Below are 22,139 nucleotides of genomic sequence, written 5' to 3'. Positions count from 1 at the left end.
CACAGTAAGGTAAGACAAACGATGCCGTGCCCCCATCGTGTTGTCTCTCTGGACCTCCAGACCTGATGCCAAGTGGTGCACAAAAGTGCCACAGACCTGACAGGTATGGAAGTTGCCCCACAGTGACAAATGACTTGCCGAGTGATGCCATCCATTGGCCATTTGAGTGGCTCTTCCGCATGCCATCAGGGTTGGGTTCATCTGCCACATTGCACCAAAAAGCGCTCTGCTGCCAGCGCCTTATTGGTGATGTACTGTTTAACCCATAGCTGGAACCCAGGCAGGTGCTACCACTCTGGATCAGAGCAGACCTGGGAGCAATGGTGACTAAGGGGTAACTCTACTTTCCCTAATACTCAAGTCCTCCTGGACCTGAGATTCACCACCAGTTGCAGTTTAAAGTCATACCCAGGACTAAGAATGACTGACAGTATAATGCATTGTGGATAGAAATAGAGAATAGAATAAGATAGAGTAAGATAACCTAGGAGAAAATAGAATAGAATATGACAAATTAGTATATATTAAGATAGAACATATAGAGTGCATGTGCACAGAACAGAAGACATAATAATAATAATAATAATAATAATAGGATATACATTAGGACAATATAATAGATTATATTATAAGAGAACAGAAGAGAATATGGTCAAATAGAAAGAATTGAAGATATAGAAAATAATATGACAAAATGCTACACATATTCTTTTTAGTTTGTAGAAAAGAATAGACAGTCATGACAATACAACAGAATAGATTAAACGAAAGAAGGGAATATGACAGTATAGAAAGCATCACAAAGATACAGAACATGACAAAACACTCCATATATTATCCACAGAATAGGCAGATGACAATACAACAGAACACATCACAAGAGGAAAAAGAAGGGAACACATCAAAATAGAAAAGAATGTATCATGATGGAACAGAATAGAAAGGAACAGATGGGAATAGAAGAAGAAGAAAAGAAGAAACCTTTATTTGGCACATGCACACTTGAAGCACAGTGAGATTCATCCTCTGCATTTAACCCATCTGAAGTAGTGAACACACCCAGCACCGTGGGCAGCCACACTATAGTGCCCGGGGAGCAGTCAGGGGTTAAGTACCTTGCTTAAGGGCACTTCAGCCCAAGGCCGCCCCACGTTAACCTAAAATAGAAAGCATTATGGTGGTGTAGAACAGAATACAACAAAAATAGTATATGTACATGTTCTACACAGAGCAGGATTGACAGCCACAACAAGACAACAGAACACACCACAAGAGAAAACAAGAGAATCCAACAGAACAGTGCAGAACGGAATGCACCACAACAGAACAGAAAGCACAGAACATGACAAGACACACACATACACACATTCTGTACAGAACCGAGATCCGTCTCACACACACGCACACAAAGAAACAGAGTGAGAGAGAGACAGAACCCAGGGCCTGGGCAGAGGATCCTGCCACAGGCACGATGCAGCATGCCACCGCTCCAAGAAGTGCTCCAGCCCCCACCATCCCCAAGTGCTGCCTGGGCACGTCCCCAGCGACGAACCTGGAGCCATAGGGTGTTTTGGGTCTTTGTGTGGGTCTCTGTCCACAATACACATGTGATTGTCCATCCCAGATGCCTCAGAGCCCAGACAAGTTGACAGTTCTTCTGGACACAGTTAACATAAGGCTTTCTTTTTGCACAGTAAAGTTTTAGCTAGCATTTATGGATGTACTGTAGTGATTAACAAAGATTTGCCAAAGTAATCCCGAGCCCCTGTGGTTTTATCAGCTATAGATGAATCACTGTTCTTGATGCAGTGCTATCTGAGGGATTGGAAATTATGGATGTTCAGCTTAGGCTTGCATCCTTGCCTTTCATGCATCAAAATTTCTTCAGATTTCTTGAATAATTGAATGATGATATGCACTGTAGAGGGTGAAACATCCAAAGCCCTTTCCAGCTTTCTTTGAGGAACAATGTTTTCAAACATTTCAATAATTTTCCTCATGAATTTGTTGACAAACTGGAGATCCTTGGCCTATCTTTGCTCCTCAAAGACTAAGCCTTTCCTGGATACTGATTTTGTACCAAATCATGATTACAATCACCTGTTGACATCATCTGTTTCCTGAAATGGATGTATATTAATAAATGAAATGAAGTTGACCAGTCAAAATATGAAATATCTTGGATTCATACTGGCTGCAATGAAATACAAGTCAAATTAAATTTATAAATCACTGCTTTTTTATTTATTTTTATTTTTTTTTAATTTGCATTTTCCCTACCATCCCAACTTTTTCTTGTTTGGGGTTATAGCACATAGTGCCTTTTGTTTGAACCAACCTATTTTTTCAAGTGGTCAAAAATATTGGAACATATGCCTGAACAAGTTATGGTATTTTGGTCCTAATAATAGCTGTCTTTGGCTGTTCTGTATAACAGTGCTTGCTGTCTCTCTTGTGTCTTAAATTTTCGGTCAGCATGTGTTTATATGTGAGATGATGGCTTGCGGTAAAAGTGGAATGAATAGCCCAGTTGAGCACTATGAGCAACAGCATTCCTAGAAGTTTTAAGTTAAGGCCAATACAGTATATCTGTGTAGTTTTACTAGTATGATAGAAATTGTTAAATCCAATCACTACACTTTTCTCAAGTTTCTCATTTTATAGCAAATGTCTCACCGATTCCTGACCTCTAAATTGACTGTATATATTTGATTTCATTTTCAGTGTTATGTCAGTAGTGTGAGATTGAGCAGCATGTTTGTCAGATAGATGAGTACAATGATGTTTCGACAGTGTGGAAAGGGGGGGGCTTTCCCAATGGCTAGCCACAAAGACATGGTTTGCCATGGTTGGAGGAGAAGAACTCAAGTGGCCTGCACAGAACCCTGACCTCAACACCACTGAACACCTTTTGAGATAAATTCATGACAAAGCCTGTATATATGAGATATGCGAGGAGCAGAATATTATGTTTATTTAAAGTCTGGAATGAGAATATTAAGAAATAAAATACTAACCCCATTTCCAAAAAAGTTGGGATATTTTCCAAAATGCAATAAAAACAAAAATCTGTGATTTGTTAATTCACATGACCCTTTGTTTAACTGACAAAAATACAAAGAAAATATTTTCAATAGTTTTACTGACCAACTTCATTGTATTTTGTAAATATGAATGAAGTTAGAATTTGATGCCTGCAACACACTCAAATAAAAGTTGGGACAGAGGCATTATTATCATTGTATTACATCACCTTTCCTTTTAACATTTTTTTTTATTATATGGGATCTGAAGATACTAATTGTTGCAGTTTTGCAAATGGAATTTTTTTTTTGTCCATTCTCACTGATACAAGACTTCAGCTTGTAACGGTGCAGGCACTTATGGATGTAATCACAGAAGAGCAATGAGGAGTAGACAGTGTCAGAGCCAAAACGTGAGACAAGAATCAGAGTCGTAGTACTAGCAAGGGTCAGGCGATCAGCAAACAGTGTAAAAGGAAATAGACAAAGAGCGTAAATGGAAAACAGGGAAGCAAGAGTCAGAAGAACGAGAGTCAGAAAATAAGGCTTGGTATGAACTATAGAAGGCAGAATGATACTTTGCATTGAAGTGGAGTGAGTGAGAGGTTTATATAGGCAGGGGGACTAATTGGAATAATGAGTGACAGCTGATCTCAATAGTCAGGAGACAGAGGGCACTGAGTTGTGGGTAGTGTAGTCCATGGTGTCCATGTTTGTAGTTTGGACAGGTTCAGCTGGTTTACTGGCTGCGAGTGAACCACTCCTCAATGGCTGGAACCTGGCTGGGTGTGTCGTCCTAGGGGAATAAAGGCAGCTGATAGCCGAGTATGCACTGGAAAGGTGCTAGTTGGGTTGCAGAGTGCTTGAGGGAGTTTTGTGCATACTCGGCCCATGGTAGAAAGTGTGCCCAATCCCCCTGGTTACGCATGCAAAAGATTCTCAAGAAGTAGCTGATTTCTTGATTGGCTCTCTTGACTTGTCTGTTAGACTGAGGGTGGTAACCAGAAGTGAGATTGACAGATACCCCTAGTCATGCCCTCCAGAAGCATGGGATGAACTGAGGGCCTCTGTCACTTACATTGTCTTCAGGAAGACCATAGTATCAAAAGATGTGTTGAAATAATAGTTCTGCTGTTTGGGCTGTGGTGGAAATGCCAGGTAAGGGTATCAGCTTGAGGGCTTTGGAGAAGCGATCAGTGGTTACCATAATTGTTGTGTGATTTTGTGAGGGAGGAAGGTCTGTGGTGAAGTCTATGGCTATGTGGGACCATGGCCTTTGAGGCACCAGGAGGGGACAGAGCTTACTGGCGGGTGGAGTTCTGGGTACTTTGCCTTGTGTGCAGCTCGAACATGATGCGATTAACTGGTTGATTTCAGTGAGCATGTTTTCCCACCAATATTTGTTTTGAAGCATCTGATGGGTGCGATGGCTGCCCGGATGTCCCGTGGCGGGTGATGCGTGTGCCCACATGATGAGTCTGCTACTGAGTTGCTTGGGTACATATAGTAGACTAGGTGGAAGATTCTTGGGGAGTTGTTGAGGTTGAGAGTCTCTGATTTTTCTAAGTCCCAAGTAAGTCAGAATGCTGTAGGATGGGGGCCGAGATGAACACTTTCTTGACATGACAGAAAGCCTCCTCTGCTGCAGGGTTCCATTGAAGGTGCTTGGGTCCCTCCTTGAGGAGTGCCGTTAAGGAGGAGGCGATAGAACTGAACCCTCTGATAAACCGGCAATAGAAGTTTGCAAAACCTAGAAAGCGTTGAAATTCTTTGACGGACATGGGAATGGGCCAAGATGTAACTGCAGAGACCTTTGATGAGTCCATACAAATCCTGATGACGTATCCAAGGAAGGAAATATGTGTTTGATGGAACTCACATTTTTCTGCTTTCACATAGAGATGATTTTGGAGCAGGTGTTGTAGAACTGTTCTGACATGCACTTGATGGCTTTCTTCGTTTAGGGAATATATTAGGATGTCATCAATATATGCAATAGCATACCGACCCAGCATGTCCCATAGCACGTCATTGATTAAGCACTGGAACATGCTGGGCACCAAAGAAAGGCCATATGGCATTATCTGGTACTCGAAGTGAGCGGCAGTGGTGCTGAACGCAGCTTTCCATTCATCTTTCGTCTTGATCCTGATAAGATTGTATACACTGCATAGATCTAGTTTTGAGAAGATCCTTGCTGATCGAAGGTGTTCCAGGGCTGCGGAAACCAGAGGAAGTGGATAAGGGTATTTCACTGATACCTAGTTCAATCCCCTGTAGTCAATACATGGGCGAAGACCCCCGCCTCATTTTTCCACAAAAAAGAAGCCTGCTGAGGCTGGGGACCTAGCAGGGCGATATAACCCTGCTTGAGAGCCTCCTGAATGTACTCCTCCATAGCTGCTTGTTCTTTCTGAGACAGAGGGTATATACGTCCTCAAGGTGGTGACATGCCTGGCAGGAGGTCAGTAGCACAGTCATATGGTCTGTGAGGCGGTAGATCACAGGCCTTTCCTTTGCTGAAAACCTCCTTGAAGTCCAGATAACATTCAGGAACATTTGTCAAGGGTGTCAGGCTGGGGGCTCTCCACAGAGGTGGATGTGAGAATGACTTGAGGTCGAGTAATGCAGCCCTGAAAGTACGCAGGAGACCACTGTAGAATGTCCTTGTTCTGCCATGAGATGAGAGGGTTGTGAAGCTGTAGCCAAGGATAAGATCATGACTTACAGTGGTAGTGACGTATAGTAAAATGAGTTCTGAATGAATTGCACCCACTTGGATGGAGAGAAGAGCAGTGCGTAGCATGACAAAACCATCTTGTATTGGTCCTCCATCGATGGTCAGAATGCTGAGCACACTGTGCAACGGTGTTGTTGGCAAGTTGAACTTCTGCATGATTGAGTTGCTGATGAAGTTCCCCTCTACTCATGAATCAATGAAAGCAGAGAAGATATGGGTAGAAGTAGCCAACTTTAAAAGAACTGGAACCTTGAATGATTTGGAATTGAACCTTCTTATAGGACTTGCACTGCGTGAAGGACCTACTTTATGAGATGAGCGAGGAGGGCAACTGGGACAGCTATTGAGCTGATGTTCAGGGCTACCACAGCAGAAGCATAATCCCTCTTTTCTTCTTCTGGCACGTTCAGAATTATTTAACCGAGTGCATGAGACGTCCATAGCAGAACTTTCCTCTGAAATAGGCTCCGGTTTAATACTCTCCTGTAGAGAGGGTTGATGAGCTAAGAGATTACCTAGGTGGATCACGAGGTCTATGAGAATCAAGCGTGAGTTGTTCATCACGGCAGGCAAGTTCATTCAGAATTTCAGGGCGCAAACCTTGGTGAAATATGGCCTTCAGCACGGGATCATTCCATCCACTAGTGGCCGCCAGTGTTCTGAATTCCAGAGCATACTTGGCCACGCTTTTGGAGCCCTGTGATATAGTGAGTAAACTTTCACCTACTTCAATCCCCTCAGGTTCGTGGTCAAAAACTCTTTTGAACAGAGTGAGAAACTGTTCATAAGATTGTCAGCTCGCCGCCCTTACTCCAAACCACGCTAGACCATTGCAGCGCTTTTCCCATAAGGAAGGAGAGAAATTTGGTAATCTTGTGCTCGTCAGATATGCTAGGTAGAGCCTTGAAATACATGGAGCATTGGAAAAGAAAGCCTTTACAGGCAAGCAGATCTCCGATGAACTTCTCAGGAGCCGGAAGTTATAGCACTGGGCTCAGAGATGACTCAGGATGCGTTATGAGGGCCTGTGACATCACAGTTGCTAGCTGGGACATTCTGGTGTTGAGGTCGGCTAGCATCTGCTGATGCTCTCCTAATAAGTGTTCTTGGGCATACATCCATTGCTGGTGAAGTATCCTGTCACAGTGCAGGCACTTACAGATGTAATCGCAGAAGCGCGACGAGGAGTAGACAGTGTCAGAGCCAAAACGTGAGACAAGAATCAGAGTTGTAGAACTAACGAGGGTCGGGCGATCTGCAAACAGTGCAGAAGGGAATAGACAAAGAGCGTAAACAGAAAACAGGGAAGCAAGAGTCAGAAGAACTAGTCAGTCAGAAAATAAGGCTTGGTATGAACTGTAGAAGGTAGAACGATACTTCGCATTGAAGTGGAGTGAGTGAGAGGTTTATATAGGCAGGGGGACTAATTGGAATAATGAGTGACAGCTGATCTCAATAGTTGGGAGACAGAGGGCGCTGTGAGTTGTGGGAAGCGTAGTCTGTGGTGTTCATGTTTGTAGTTTGGACAGGTTCAGCGGGTTTACTGGCACAGCTTCTCTACTGACACAGCTTCTCAACAGTCTGTGGTTGCCGTCGTCTGATTCTCCTCTTTACGATGTGCCATACATTCTCAATAGAAGACAGCACTGGACGGGCAGAAGGCCAGTCAAGCACATGCATTCTGTGTCTACAAAGCCACACTGTTGTTGCCCATGTGGCAGAGTGCAGGCACTTACCATATGGATGCAGGCGCAGGGAAGAGCGGGTGTGTCACAAACAGGTGTCCAGATTGAAATTGCCAGGCTTTAAATGACGTCAGGGTCAGATGGGGGTCGGTCAATCAACAAACAGGATATCAAAGGGCAGGCGAGTCAATATGCAAACGTAAGCCAGAGTCAAAAGCACTAAGAGTCAGGCAGCATCAAGACAAGGCTTGGTATGATCAGGTTCAGAGACATAGAATGATACTTCGCATGGAGGTGAGTGTTTGCTGGGTTTAAGTAGTGTCCTAATTAGTCTCTGATATGGAACAGGTGTGCTTCTAGAATTCTGGGGATGTGGGGCGCTGTGCTGATTGGGAATTGTAGTCCAGAGTGGCCATGTTTGAATGCCGCTTCAAACTTAGATTTTCTGCACTGTTACTGACGCCATGCAGAATGAGGCCTGGCATTGTTCTGCTGAAATAAGCATTGACTTCCTGGGAAGAGGCATTACTTTGATGAATATGGCTCTCTAAAATCCCAATATATGCCCCAATATATCAATGGTACCTTCACACACATGCAGTTCACCCATGCTGTGATGCACTGATGCACCCCATACCATCACATATGCTGGCTTTTGTGCCTTTCTCTGATAACAAACTGGATGGTTGTGTTCACCTTTGGTACTGAGAACTCGATGTCTGGTTTTCCTGAAAACAAGCTGAAATGTGGATTCGTCTAACCACAGCAGATGTTTTCACTGTTTTTTGGTCTATCTAAGATGAGTTCAGGCCCAAAGAACTTGGTGGTGTTTCTGCATGGAATTGATGAATGGCGTCCTCCTGGAGTAATACAGTTTCAGGTTGCATTTCTGGATGCAGCGGCAAACTCTGTTAAAGGGTACCCACAGTGGAAAAATAAGCATAGGCTACAAATATTACACATTTTGGCTCCCCTGTATTGTCAGTGTTGCACAAAACAGTGCTTTAAAATTCTTTTGTATTCCTGCTCACTCAAGGGCACAGCCATATTGCCATTTTGTGGACAATGTCTGACGTAGTATCACTGATAGGTTTCCTCTATTTTGATTGGCTCGCTGATCCTGACACCACGATGTAGCTGGATGCACAAAACATTGTTGAAAAATAGAGGAACACAAAGCCTATGGTTGCAAAAAAAATAAACGTGAGAAGGGCAAGAATTTTTTCTGTGTTCCATTGCTGACAACCAAGCAACATAAACGACTTGCGAAATGGTGGCTACACGATTTGGGAGCAGGTTACACTTTAAAAACACTCTCCACTGGTAGAATTTCTGTTGTTTGCAAGGAGCATTTTGAGCCCGATTGCTCTGAACGGAATCTACAGGCAGAGCTCTTGGGCTACGCAGGCCGCATTTGACTGAAAACGGATGCTGTGCCAACAACATTCCAACACTATCCACGGAAAAGGGATTCAGGCCATGCAAGCTGATTAACTAGAATAGTATAGACATTCAAATCTAATATATATACGTATAGCAACCTGACGCTCACTGTATCCCTCTGCCAGTGAAGACAAAATTGAACCCTTCTTCTCACTTAAAACTCAACTCTTTTAGCATGATGAATAGATATTTTTGTATTCCAACAAAATTTAAGGTACTACAAGCACTGTTTTTGCCATCCAAACTGGTCCTATTGCCAGAGGATAGTGATGACCACAGCAGTGGGTTTTATACTTGTTAAATAAGATTTGGTTTAGGTGATCACCTAATCAGTACCTCATTAAGTAAAATGAGGTGTGCTTGTGTTGGAATTTCCACACAGACACTGGAATGAAATGGCTGTCATACATAGAGATGTTGATTTAAGAAAAAAAATTAAGTGGTCTGTTCATTTTTTCTAGAGAGGAATACAGAAGAATTTTACATACAGAAGCACTGCTTTTTGTGGCACAGTGTGACAATACAGCGGCATCAAAGTGTGTAATATTTCTAGCCTAGATTTGTTTTTTTGTGGCGGGTTCCCTTTAATATAGAAAGGGGTTCCATAGGTCCGGCCGGCTGTCCATCCAGTCGCGTTTTTGTTTCCGGTCCATATCTTTAAAACTACTGAAGATATCTTCATGAAACTTTGTATACATATCAAGCAACATGTGAACTGGTGCCTTTTGCTATTTTGGACTTTTGGAAAAAAAAGTATTTTTAAGATTTTTACATAGAAAATAGATTTTCACTTAGTTTCTAAGAGCAATGCTTGTTTCTGGAGCATACTGTATATCCAAAACTATTCATGATACAGATTTGAAACTTGGTATACATGTTAACAAGGTAATGTAGATGTGCATTTTCATACTAAGAAATGTGATAAATTTTAATTTTTCATGTTTCCATGGAAACAATTTCAGACTTAGTCTCTCAGGTTAGTCTTAGGGGTAGGTTTTGTTTCCGGAGCAGAACTTGAAAACTATGAATGGTATGGTCTTGAAAGTTGGCATATGTGTTGATTATGTAATGTATATGTGCCTTTTGATACTAAGAAATGTGAGAAATTTTAATTTTTAGCTCACCTGGACCAAAGGTCTGGTGGGCTTATGCCATGGGCTGCTGAGGTCAGTGTAAAGAGGTAGGGTTGGTTTCCTGCAGCAGAACTTGAAAAATGTGACAAATGATATCTTGAAACTTGGTATATAGTTGGTATGTAGGGCGGGGGATATAGATGACTCTGTCTTCTTGGTCTTCTTCTTCTTCTTCTTCTTCATACTCCACACTCACAGTGACACACAAAGACACATACACACTCTCACTCACTCACACACGTTCCACACACACGATGTTAATGGTTTGCTGAATTACGCAATACTCTGCATTCTCTTCAGGGAATGCACTTTCTTCTTCTGCTAGATTTTTCGACCATTTCTTCTCCCACAGTTTTCAAGATAGAGACCCCAAATCAAATTTAAACTGTGTGGCATGATTGGGAATGATGTGCTTTTTTACAGCTTTTAGATCGACACACTCGTTCTCTTGTTCTCAGTTTTCTGTTGTTTTTATCCTCATAGAAAATGAATAGGGCTCAAGTTTTGAGTCGTCCTGCTCGGACATGCTTCATCGGAGATGCACCAAACTTGATGAGATACCTCAGGCCAATTCCCCGATACAGACATGCAATCGGTTCTGACCCGCACTCATCTTTTCTTTTCACTGATCCCTTTCCCCCATTCACTTCCATTCATTATTTACCCATTCAAACAAATGGAGTTCTGCTCAGTAACACTTCATCACACATCCACCAAACTTCACATGGCACCTCAGGCCAACTTAGCCATCACATACACACTCTCACTCACTCACACACGTGATGTTAACAGTCTGCTCCACCTTGTGCCATTCACCGCATTCCCTTTAGGGAATGCATTTTCTAGTTAGTATTGTGCAGTGCACAATACTATTGATATTCTCAAATACACACTCTCACTCACTCACACACGTAATGTTAACAGTCTGCTCCACCTTGTGCCATTCACCGCATTCCCTTTAGGGAATGCATTTTCTAGTTAGTATTGTGCAGCGCACAATACTATTGATATTCTTTAGTTTTATTATTATTCTGCCAGATTATTGGACTGTTTCTTCTCCCACAGTTTTTGAGATAGAGACCCCAAACTAACTTTAAACCATGCATAATGACCAGGAATGGTGTGCTTGTATACAGCTTTTGGATCGACACACTCGTTCTCTCGTTCTTGTCATTTTTTTCCCATAGAAAATTAATGGGGCTCATATTTCAAGTTGTCCTGCTCAGACACGCTTCATCGGAGACGCAACAAACTTCATGTGATTCGTCAGACCAACTGCCCCAACACATACATGCAATTGGTTTTGACCAGCACTCGTCTTTTCCTTTCTTTTCATTCATCCCTTTTTCTCTCCATAGACTTGCATTCATTTTTGGGCCCATTCAAATGAATGGAGTTCTGCCCAGTAACACTTCACCACACATCCACCATACTTCATATAGCAGCTCAGGCCAACTTACCCATCACACACATGAGCCCACATATATATATATATATATATATATATATATATATATATATATATATATATATATATACATACACACACACAAGTCAAATCAAGTCCAGTTTATTTTATAGTGCTTTTAACAATAGACATTGTCGCAAAGCAGGTTTACAGAATTTTAATGACTTTAACATGAGCTAATTTTATCCCGAGTCTATCCACAATGAGCAAACCTGTGGCAAGGAAAAATTCCCTCAGACGACATGAAGAAACCTCAAGAGGAAAGAAAGAAAAGAAAGCACAACTTTATTCATCACACACTTGTGAAATTTCCTCTCTGCATTTAACCCATCTGAAGCAGTGAACACACACATGCGCACACACACATATCTAGAGCAGTGGGCAGCCATGCTAACAGCACCTGGGGAGCAGTTGGGAGTTAGGTGCTTCGCTCAAGGGCACCTCAGCCCTGGGCCATATTAACCTAACCACATATCTTTGAACTGTGGGGGAAACCGGAACACCTAGAGGAAACCCATGCAGACATGGGGAGAACATGCAAACTCCACACAGAAAGGCCTCCGCCGGCCGCTGGGCTCAAATCCAGAACCTTCTTGCTGTGAGGCGACTGTACTAACCACTTACATCACCGTGCCACCCATAAGACCACCAACTAGCAGAGGATGGTTTCGATCCATCGGCCTCTGGGTTATGGGCCCAGCATGCTCCCACTGCACCACTCTGTTAACCTCACACCCCAGATGGGACTCGAACCCACAGTGCCTTATCCATTGAGTCTGCCTTAACCAGACTCAAAAGGGAACCCATCCTCATTTGGATGATAACAGATAGTGTGATTATAACATTTTTAACAGTTTTAACATGACGTCTGTTTTGTTGATTATTATAAATTGTTCACTGATGGAAACTTGGGTGCAAAACTCATGACAACTGCAGTCCTAAAGTTAGCAAATCAACTGGAGTCCTCAGCCATAAAAGCATTACGGTAAGTGTCCAGAGCCATCTTCCAAGTGCGACTTTCGACTGTCTATACCGTATGGGGCCATACTCCACAGGAGCAATGTGATGAGACTCCAGCCAGACATAGGGCATCAGGATGGATTAGGCAGTTACGAGGAGCAGAAGAGGTCAGCATCTCAATCTCAGGATTGACATACCGTATAACTCAGAGGGACAGAAGGGGGGGGGGGTAACGACAGAGGTTGTTAGGTATGCCCAGTGTCACCTGATGAGTAAGAACAGTATACAGTGGTGCTTGAAAGTTTGTGAACCCTTTAGAATTTTCGATATTTCTGCATAAAAATAACCTAAACCATCATCAGATTTTCACAGAAGTCCTAAAAGTAGATAAAGAGAACCCAGTTAAACAAATGAGACAAAAATATTATACTTGGTTGGTTAATTTATTTATTTATTGATGAAAATGATCCAATATTACATATCTGTAAGTGGCAAAAGTATGTGAACCTCTAGGATTAGCAGTTCATTTGAAGGTGAAATTAGAGTCAGGTGTTTTCAATCAGTGGGATGACAATCAGGTGTTAGTGGGCACCCTGTTTTATTTAAAGAACAGAGATCTATCAAAGTCTGATCTTCACGACACATGTTTGTGGAAGTGTATCATGGCATGAACAAAGGAGATTTCTGAGGACCTCAGAAAAAGTGTTGTTGATGCTCACCAGGCTGGAAAAGGTTACAAAACCATCTCTAAAGATTTTGGACTCCACCAATCCACAGTCAGACAGATTGTGTGCAAATGGAGGAAATTCAAGACCATTGTTACCCTCCTCAGGAGTGGTCAACCAACAAAGATCACTCCAAGAGCAAGGCATGTAATAGTCAGCGAGGTCACAAAGGACCCCAGGGTAACTTCTAAGCAACTGAAGGCCTCTCTCACATTGGCTGATGTTAATGTTCATGAGTCCACCATCAGGAGAACACTGAACAACTATGGTGTTCATGGCAGGGTTGCAAGGAGAAAGCCACTGCTCTCCAAAAAGAACATTGCTGCTCGTCTGCAGTTTGCTAAAGATCACGTGGACAAGCCAGAAGGCTATTGGAAAAATGTTTTGTGGATGGATGAGACCAAAATAGAACTTTTTGGTTTAAATGAGAAACGTTATATTTGGAGAAAGGCATTCCAGCATAAGAACCTTATCCCATCTGTGAAACATGGTGGTGGTAGTATCATGGTTTGGGCCTGTTTTACTGCATCTGGGCCAGGACGGCTTGCCATCATTGATGGAACAATGAATTCTGAATTATACCAGTGAATTCTAAAGGAAAATGTCAGGACATCTGTCCATGAACTGAATCTCAAGAGAAGGTGGGTCATGCAGCAAGACAACAACCCTAAGCACACAAGTCGTTCTACCAAAGAATGGTTAAAGAAGACTAAAGTTCATGTTTTGGAATGGCCAAGTCAAAATCCTGACCTTAATCCAATCGAAATGTTGTGAAAGGACCTGAAGCGAGCAGTTCATATGAGGAAACCCATCAGCATCCCAGAGTTGAAGCTGTTCTATAATATTTTTGTCTCATTTGTTTAACTGGGTTCTCTTTTTCTACTTTTAGGACTTGTGTGAAAATCTGATTATGTTTTAGGTTATATTTATGCAGAAATATCGAAAATTCTAAAGGGTTCACAAACTTTCAAGCACACACTGCACATTTTGCGCTGAATGCAAGCAAGGACTCCAACAAAACTGATTATGACAGTATAACTAAAAGGGAGAGCCAGAAGGTAACACAGGCATGAGGGCGCCTTGGGGCATAAAGCAGCCAGCCACTACACCATCAGCAAACTCGAGTGAGCACTATCCCTCTCTATCTGTCTCTCTCTCTCTCTCTCTCTCTCTCTCTCTCTCGCACACACATGCGCACACACACACAGTGACACACAAACACAAATGCACACTATCTCTCTCTCTCTGTCTCACACACACACAGATTATCTCTATCTCTCTCATTCACACACTCCACTCTCACACTGATACCCGCACACACAGACTCTCTCTCTCTCTCTCTCACACACACACACACACACACACTATCTCTCTCTCTCACACACACACACACACCATGTTAGCCATTAGCATGTTAGCACTAGCATGTTAGCATGCTCACTGTTTGCATGTTAGCCGTTAAGATTTTAGCATGCTAGCTGCTAGCATTTGCATGTTCACATGTTAGCCATTCACATTTTAGCATGTTAGCATTAGCTTTTTAGCATGTCAGCCATCAGCATGTTAGCATTAGCATGTTATCATGTCTAGCTGTTAGCTCTTTGCGGCGTTTATGCAATATTCACATTTCTCTTCAGAGAATGCACTTTCTAGTTCTTCTTTTTCTTCTTCTACCAGATTGTTGGACCATATCTTCTCCTGCAGTTTTCAAGATAGAAACCCTAAACCAACTTCAAACCATCCAGTATGATTGGGAATGGTGTGCCTGTATGCAGCTTTTGGATCGGCATACCTGTTCTCTTGTTCTTGTCGTTTTTCTGTCATTTTTCCCACAGAAAATAAATGGGGCTCACAAATCAAATCGTCCTGCTTGGACATGCTTCATCACCAAGCTTCATGTGATTCATCAGTCCAACTCCCCTGAAACATACATGCAATCAGTTATGACCCACACTCATCTTTTCCTTGCTTTTTGCTGATCCCTTTCCCCCTATTCACTTCCATTCATTTTTGCCCCCATTTAAAATGGATGGACTTTGGGAGAAAAACTTTCACTCTTTGTCAATTTTTTGAACCGACTGACCAAACTTCATGAAACTTCACATGATACCTCAGGCCAAGTCCCCCCCACATGTTCATCCCCTCATCTGAGACCAGCACTCGTCTTTTCCTTGGTTTTAATACATCCCCTTTTACCTCCATCCACTTCCATTCATTTTTGGCCCCATTCAAATGAATGGAGTTCTGCTCAGTAACACTTCTCCATACAGCCACCAAACTTCATTTGGCACCTCAGGCCAACTCACTTATCACATACCTTCTCTCTCTCTCTCACACACACACACACACACACACACACACACACACACACACACACACTTGCTGTTAACGGTCTGCTGCACCAGCACAATCCTTCGCATTCTTGTCAGAGAATGCACTTTCTAGTTATTATGGTTCATGATAATGGTGGTGGTGGTGGTAATGTTGTTGTTGAGTAAGCTTTACTTCCTTCATATTAGAGCCATATACAGTGCCTTGCAAAAGTATTCATCCCCCTTGGTGTTTGTCCTGTTTTGTTGCGTTACAAGTGGAATTAAAATGGATTTTTGGGAGGTTAGCACCATTTGATTTACACAACATGCCTACAACTTTAAAGGTGCAAATAGTTTTTTTATTATTATTATGACACAAACAATAATTAAGATGAAAAAACAGAAATCTGGAGTGTGCATAAGTATTCACCCCCCTTTCGTATGAACCCCCTAAATAAGAGCTGGTCCAACCAATTCACTTCATAAGTCACATAATTAGTTGATTGCTTGCACACAGGTGGATCTTAAAGTGTCACATGATCTGTCACATGCTGTCTGTATAAATCAACCTGTTCTGGAACGACCCTGACTCTGCTACACTACTAAGCAAGCAACATGAAAATCAAGGAGCACTCCAAATAGGTCAGAGACAAAGTTTTGGAGAAATATAGATCAGGGTTGGGTCATAAAAAATATCCCAAACTTTGAATATCCCAGGGAGCACCATTAAATCCATGATAGCAAAATGGAAAGAATATGGCACCACTACAAACCTGACAAGAGAAGGCCGCCCACCAAAACTCACAGACCAGGCAAGGAGGGCATTAATCAGAGATGCAACAAAGATAGCAACGGTAATGCTGAGGGAGCTGCAAAGATCCACAGTGGAGATGGGAGTATATGTCCATAGGATCACTTTAAAGGGATAGTTCGGGATTTTTGACATGAATCTATATGGTATCCCCGTCAGCAGTGTCGTGCATCCACACTGACTTACCCCCGACAGTGTTCTGTGAGCCTAGATATTGTCCAGTGTTGGTCAGTGCACAAGTAGTTCCGGCAGGTTTCCTGGGGTCTGCAAAGTAACACGTTTTTCTTCTCAAAACAGCTCGTGTTTGAATGAGTGATTTATTAGCATAACAAAACCCTTGTAGTCCAAAAAGTCACACCTTGTAATTGCTTGGGGCTACTTTCTCTCAATAGCGATCAGTGCGCGCTACAGTCGCTAGTTGACAGGTAGCTAGGCTATCTGTTTCATTCACTTAGTTTAGTGCTTGGGAAGTTGACTGCATCATGTCTGACTACAGCAGCGACGACGAAGACATTGATTTCATCACACAGCCAAGGGGGTATCTTTATGAACCCGAATATACGGATGCTGAAATTCAACAGATGGAAGTAGAACGGGCAGAGAGAGAGAGAGAGATGGTGAGCAGAGAGGTGGAAGGTGAAGCCGCAGCCGCGAGACCTCGAGTGACGGACAATTGGTGGTGTACTTGTTTCAAGTGCGAAGTAATGCAGACCGAGGTTGAATGCTACTGTTGCCAAGAATGGGACCTCGTTATGCCACGGATGCAAGACATTTCGATTGACGAGGAGGCCGACGCGTCAGCATCTGTCTGCATCACCAACAATAAGGATTTACCTACGCTCCTGACTGCGGGTGTCCTGGAGACATTTTTCCACATCCCGAAAATCAACTGGAAGAAGCGCCCCAGACCAGTTGGACCCGATGGCCAGTTGTCTGCAGAGTGAGTGTTATTACCCTACTGTACAAGTGCTCAATTATATTGTATGGCGTAATATTTTTTTAGTCTGAGCCCTGCAGTAGGTTACTGCAACCTACAGTCAAAACACGAATCATTGAATGAATCTAATGATAATCATATACATACCATAACATTTTATTGGTGACGCATATCTTTATTATTATTGTGTATCCCCAAGTCATTTATGTTGCAATTTCATGTTTGAAGCAAAGCTTTTATCCTGAGCATCACCTTGTTTGCGTTTGCGTCTGGTCTGAGCTCGCTGCTAAACACTGTCGAACAACTAATGAAAGTTGTTGGCTAGCTCGCACACAACTGTTAACAGTGACAGCGCGCACTGATCGCTATTGAGAGAAAGTAGCCCCAAGCAATTACAAGGTGTGACTTTTTGGACTACAAGGGTTTTGTTATGCTAATAAATCACTCATTCGAACATGAGCTGTTTTGAGAAGAAAAACGTGTTACTTTGCAGACCCCAGGAAACCTGCCGGAACTACTTGTGCACTGACCAACACTGGACAATATCTAGGCTCACAGAACACTGTCGGGGGTAAGTCAGTGTGGATGCACGACACTGCTGACGGGGATACCATATAGATTCATGTCAAAAATCCCGAACTATCCCTTTAAGCCATACACTCCACAGAGTGGCACTTTTATAGAAGAGTTGCCAGAAAAAAGTCATTGCTTAAAAAATCATGTTTGGAGTTTGCCCAACAGCATGTGGCAGACTCCCCAAACACATGGAAGAAGATTCTCTGGTCAAATGAGACAAAAATTGAACTTTTTGGCCATCATAGGAAATGCCATGTGTGGCGCAAACCCAACACCCTAAGAACACCATCCCTACAATGAAGCATGGTGATGGCAGCGTCATGCTGTAGGGATGATTTTTCATCTGCGGGGACAGGAAAGCTGGTCAGGACTGAGGGAAAGATGGGTGGCACTAAATGCAGGGCAATTCTGAAGGAAAACTTGTTTGAGTCAGCCAGAGGTTTGAGACTGGGATGAAGGTTCACGGTCTAGCAGGACAATGACCCTAAACATACTGCTAAAGCTACGCTAGAGTGGTTTAAAGGGAGACATTTAAATGTCTTGGAATGGCCTAGTCAAAGCCCAGACCTCAATCCAATTGAGAATCTGTGGCATAACTTGAAGATTGTACACCAATGCAGCCCATCTAACTTGAAGGAGTTGGAGCAGTTTTGCCTTGAGGAATGGGCAAAAATCCCAGTGGCTAGATGTGCTAAACTAATAGAGACATACCCCAAGAGATTTGCAGCTGTAATTGCAGCAAAAGGTGGCTCTACAAAGTATTGACTTTGGGTGGTGAATACCTATGCACACTCCAGATTTCTGTTTTTTCATCTTAATTATTGCTTGTGTCACAATAACAAAAAAAAAAACAATTTGTACCTTTAAATTTGTAGGCATGTTGTGTAAATCAAAAGGTGCTGACCTTCCAAAAATACATTTTAATTCCAGCTTATAATGTGACAAAACAGGACAAACACCAAGGGGGATGAATACTTTTGCAAGGCACTGTATGTTTTTTTTTTTTTTTTTTTTTTTAATCTGGCTCAGAATTTTATTAAATCTCTTGAATCAAAGGTGCAGGTTGGCTCACTGCTGCAGTGTGCAGAATATTGGGCAGGCTGGACATGCTTATCATATAATTTTTTAGCATCTAGATCAGAGGATTGTGTCTACAATGCTTCAGTGTAGTCTGTCAGCATGTTCATTTTTGGCATTAATTCATATTGTGTTTATCTATCACTGTGGAAGTGTATGTGAGTGTACATGAATAATGAGTATGTGTGCATATTCTGTCACTTGCTAAATGCTTCTCTGCTGGGTACAGTGTGTGTATTATCCACTAGTGATGTATTTGTACCGGTAACTGTTGTTTTTAGTCTCTGTGTGCATTGTCTGTGTGCTGTTGTGGATCAGATCCTGTACATGCCTAGCTCACATGTAAGTGCATGTATGTGTGCATGGGTGTGTTGTTATGGAGTCAGCACACATTTATGTCTCATGGTACCCCCAGCAGATATATGCATGCATTGCAATGTATGTGTTTATATGCTGTGGCTTTGTTGCCTCTTGTGTTTGGTACCTCAGCAATGTGTATGTGAGGAAAAATATTTGATATTCTTCTGGAAAATTCTAAAGCTTTGTTAAAAAGGAATATGACAAAATGCTCGATGGTATCTTTAATGTTAGTGTAAAAGGCGGTTGAGTTAATAGAACATGGTTCATTGTGTATCTCTTGTGCATGGTGACTCAGGGATGAAGATCAGTACCTCCTGCGTCATTCCAGCCCCGCTCTGGTACATGACTATCCGCCTGGGTCACACTTCCTCACCCACCTTGACTGCCACAACAAAGAGGAACTGCAACGCACACTAGCCCATCTGGAAAATGAGAACAGGTATGGCTGTACACACACACACAGACACACACACACAGACACACACACACACACTGCATACTATAGATAATGCAGTCAGCAATTAGGGGAGAACAGGGAGACATGGCACAAGTTTTCAGCTTTTGTAGACTGTGTGAAATTCTTTGCAGGTAGCAGTCACATTCATATTGCATTGGAGAGTATTTATTATACCCTCTTGCCACAACATTAGTTTCTCAGCTTGTCACATGTACTGGTCTTTAGGCTTCACTTTTTCTGTCAATGTTTTTTGCAGAGATATGAGACATTGAGGGGAGATATGGGACATTATATTGGGACACTTAGGACATAGTGGGGAGACATGGAACAAACAAATACCTAAGCCTGCATGTTTACATTTTATTTATTATCGAAACTTGTAATATATGAGCTGTATGAACACACAATGCTGGTACAGCTATAGAAAAATGTCAGTTTACCCAAAACCTGAGGAGACAAAACAGTTCCATTCTCAAGAATGAATGAAATAAGTTTAATCCTCATGCAGGCATACGCCTACAGTTTTAACAAAAATGTTTAAACAATTTTATATTTGTAAACCACACAAAAAAAACTAGCATGAACTGTCCCAACTCTCCCCATCTGGCCATTAAAAAAAAATCCTTCAGTGTTTTTTCGTCAGAACTTAAGTTTAATAAACAATACTGTATATGGTAACTCTAGGCTACGTACTTGAATTCCTTACAACTCCTGAATTCAGTAGCATATATTACACTATAGAATGGAGGTGGAGGCAAAGTAGAAAATACAAGTTTTGGTTGAAAAAATATTTAACTGCACAGACCTTGCTTCATGGCTCCAAAGGCAGTAGGTTACTCTAAGAGGCAACATCTAACTTCTGATCTATTCTAAAACCCAACTGGTTGAAATTAATTTATGGGAATACAAACTGTTCTAAATTTCCCCCATCCCAAGTCTTCCCATTCTCCCCTATTTATTTGATGTATTCAGCTCCTTTGTTTTTATTGAGAAAAATTACTTGTATTCTTCTGTGACTGATGAGCTTTGTTAATTGGAAGTTATGCAGAGGAGCTAAATGAGAACATGAAGTTTTGCAAATTTGTTTTGGCAGCACTGGATAAATGCCTAAAAGCCTATCTGACTTGTATGCTGAAACGGCTCTGAGCTATTTCAAGACAGAATATGAATGAAATGTATCCGATTTTTTTTTTTTTTTATCCACTGAGCTGATGGGTAATCATTTGGATCAACTACTAGTGCTCTCAACTTTTAATTAAATATTTAATTAATTTTCTTTTAATTAAATAACCTTTGCACTGTGTCCTGTGGGCAGCATGGTGGTGAAAGTGGTTAGCATGCAGCGACCTGCAGTTGTAGTGTTGAGTGTCGTTTGTTTGTTCTGTTTGTTTTACAAAGTGTTTTATAAAGTGTCTATTTCGCCGTAAACGTAAATAACTCGAACATCGCACATTTTTAAGGCGAAACAGCATGCCGACATGGAGTGGGGTGTTATTTTCGCACTAGTTGTACTATGGGCTTGTCTGGGAGCAAGCTGGCATAGTACGACGAGTCCTACACGGATTGTATACTCAAGGGACTTTCTGCTGAGTTTTAAAGAGTCCGTGGATGCTGGGCCACCTCCGGACCTGTTGTTTCCCAACATCGCAGAACTCTACGCTGACAGTGCAAATAAAAACTTTTCAAACTCACCGCGCCACAAAATCAGGAAGCGAGGCAGGAGAGGCGGGGTACGGCAGCGATCAAGATGGCCCTTGGCACGCATTCCCCTGCCTTCAATCATTTTAGCCAACACGCAATCTCTGCGGAATAAAACCGATGATCTGCAAGCTCTTGTTCGCTACCAACATGAGTATAAGAACGCGTGTATCCTCGCCCTGACTGAAACTTGGTTGGGGGAGATGGACACTGACAGCAACCTGGCGATCGATGGCTTCGGATTGCCTTTGCGCACTGATAGGGATGCCTCGACAACCAGCAAGACGCGCGGAGGTGGTGTCTGTTTGTACATAAATGAGCGCTGGTGTAAAACAACACTGGTAAGAGAACAACTGCGTACTAAGGACACTGAACTACTCTCCATTTCCTTGCGCCCCTTCTACCTGCCTCGGGAATTTCCGCAGATATTCGTGACTGTTGTTTACATCCACCCAAGAGCCAACGAAAGCGCCGCATTGGATTTAATCCAACAGACGGTGAATAAACTACAGGCACTTTCTCCTGACGCCCCCAACCTGATTCTGGGTGACTTAAACCACTGCTCGTTGGAAAAAGTCCTGAAGTGTTTTTATAAATATGTACTGTGCCCCACTAGAAAAGACAAGATTTTGGATCAATGCTTTTGGTTCAAACAAAATTTTGGTTCAATCAAAGGTGCTTATGACTCTATTCCTCTCCCTCCTCTGGGCTCTGCTGATCACAACACCATGCAC

General features: G+C 42.3%; 1 protein-coding gene across 1 annotated transcript in view; it reads left to right on the top strand.

The window, feature by feature from the left end:
* drp2 (dystrophin related protein 2) overlaps positions 1–22,139 on the top strand; it is a 353,984-nt gene that overhangs the window by 311,396 nt on the left and 20,449 nt on the right. Inside the window, exon 18 of the mRNA XM_060926712.1 lies at positions 19,546–19,689. Within this exon, the coding sequence (XP_060782695.1) occupies positions 19,546–19,689 (144 nt within the window). The remainder of the gene's footprint in view (positions 1–19,545; positions 19,690–22,139) is intronic.

Source organism: Neoarius graeffei, chromosome 8 (genome assembly GCF_027579695.1).
Source record: "Neoarius graeffei isolate fNeoGra1 chromosome 8, fNeoGra1.pri, whole genome shotgun sequence".
In the NCBI taxonomy this organism is placed as follows: domain Eukaryota; kingdom Metazoa; phylum Chordata; class Actinopteri; order Siluriformes; family Ariidae; genus Neoarius; species Neoarius graeffei.
This window is presented reverse-complemented; position numbering and strand designations above follow the sequence as displayed.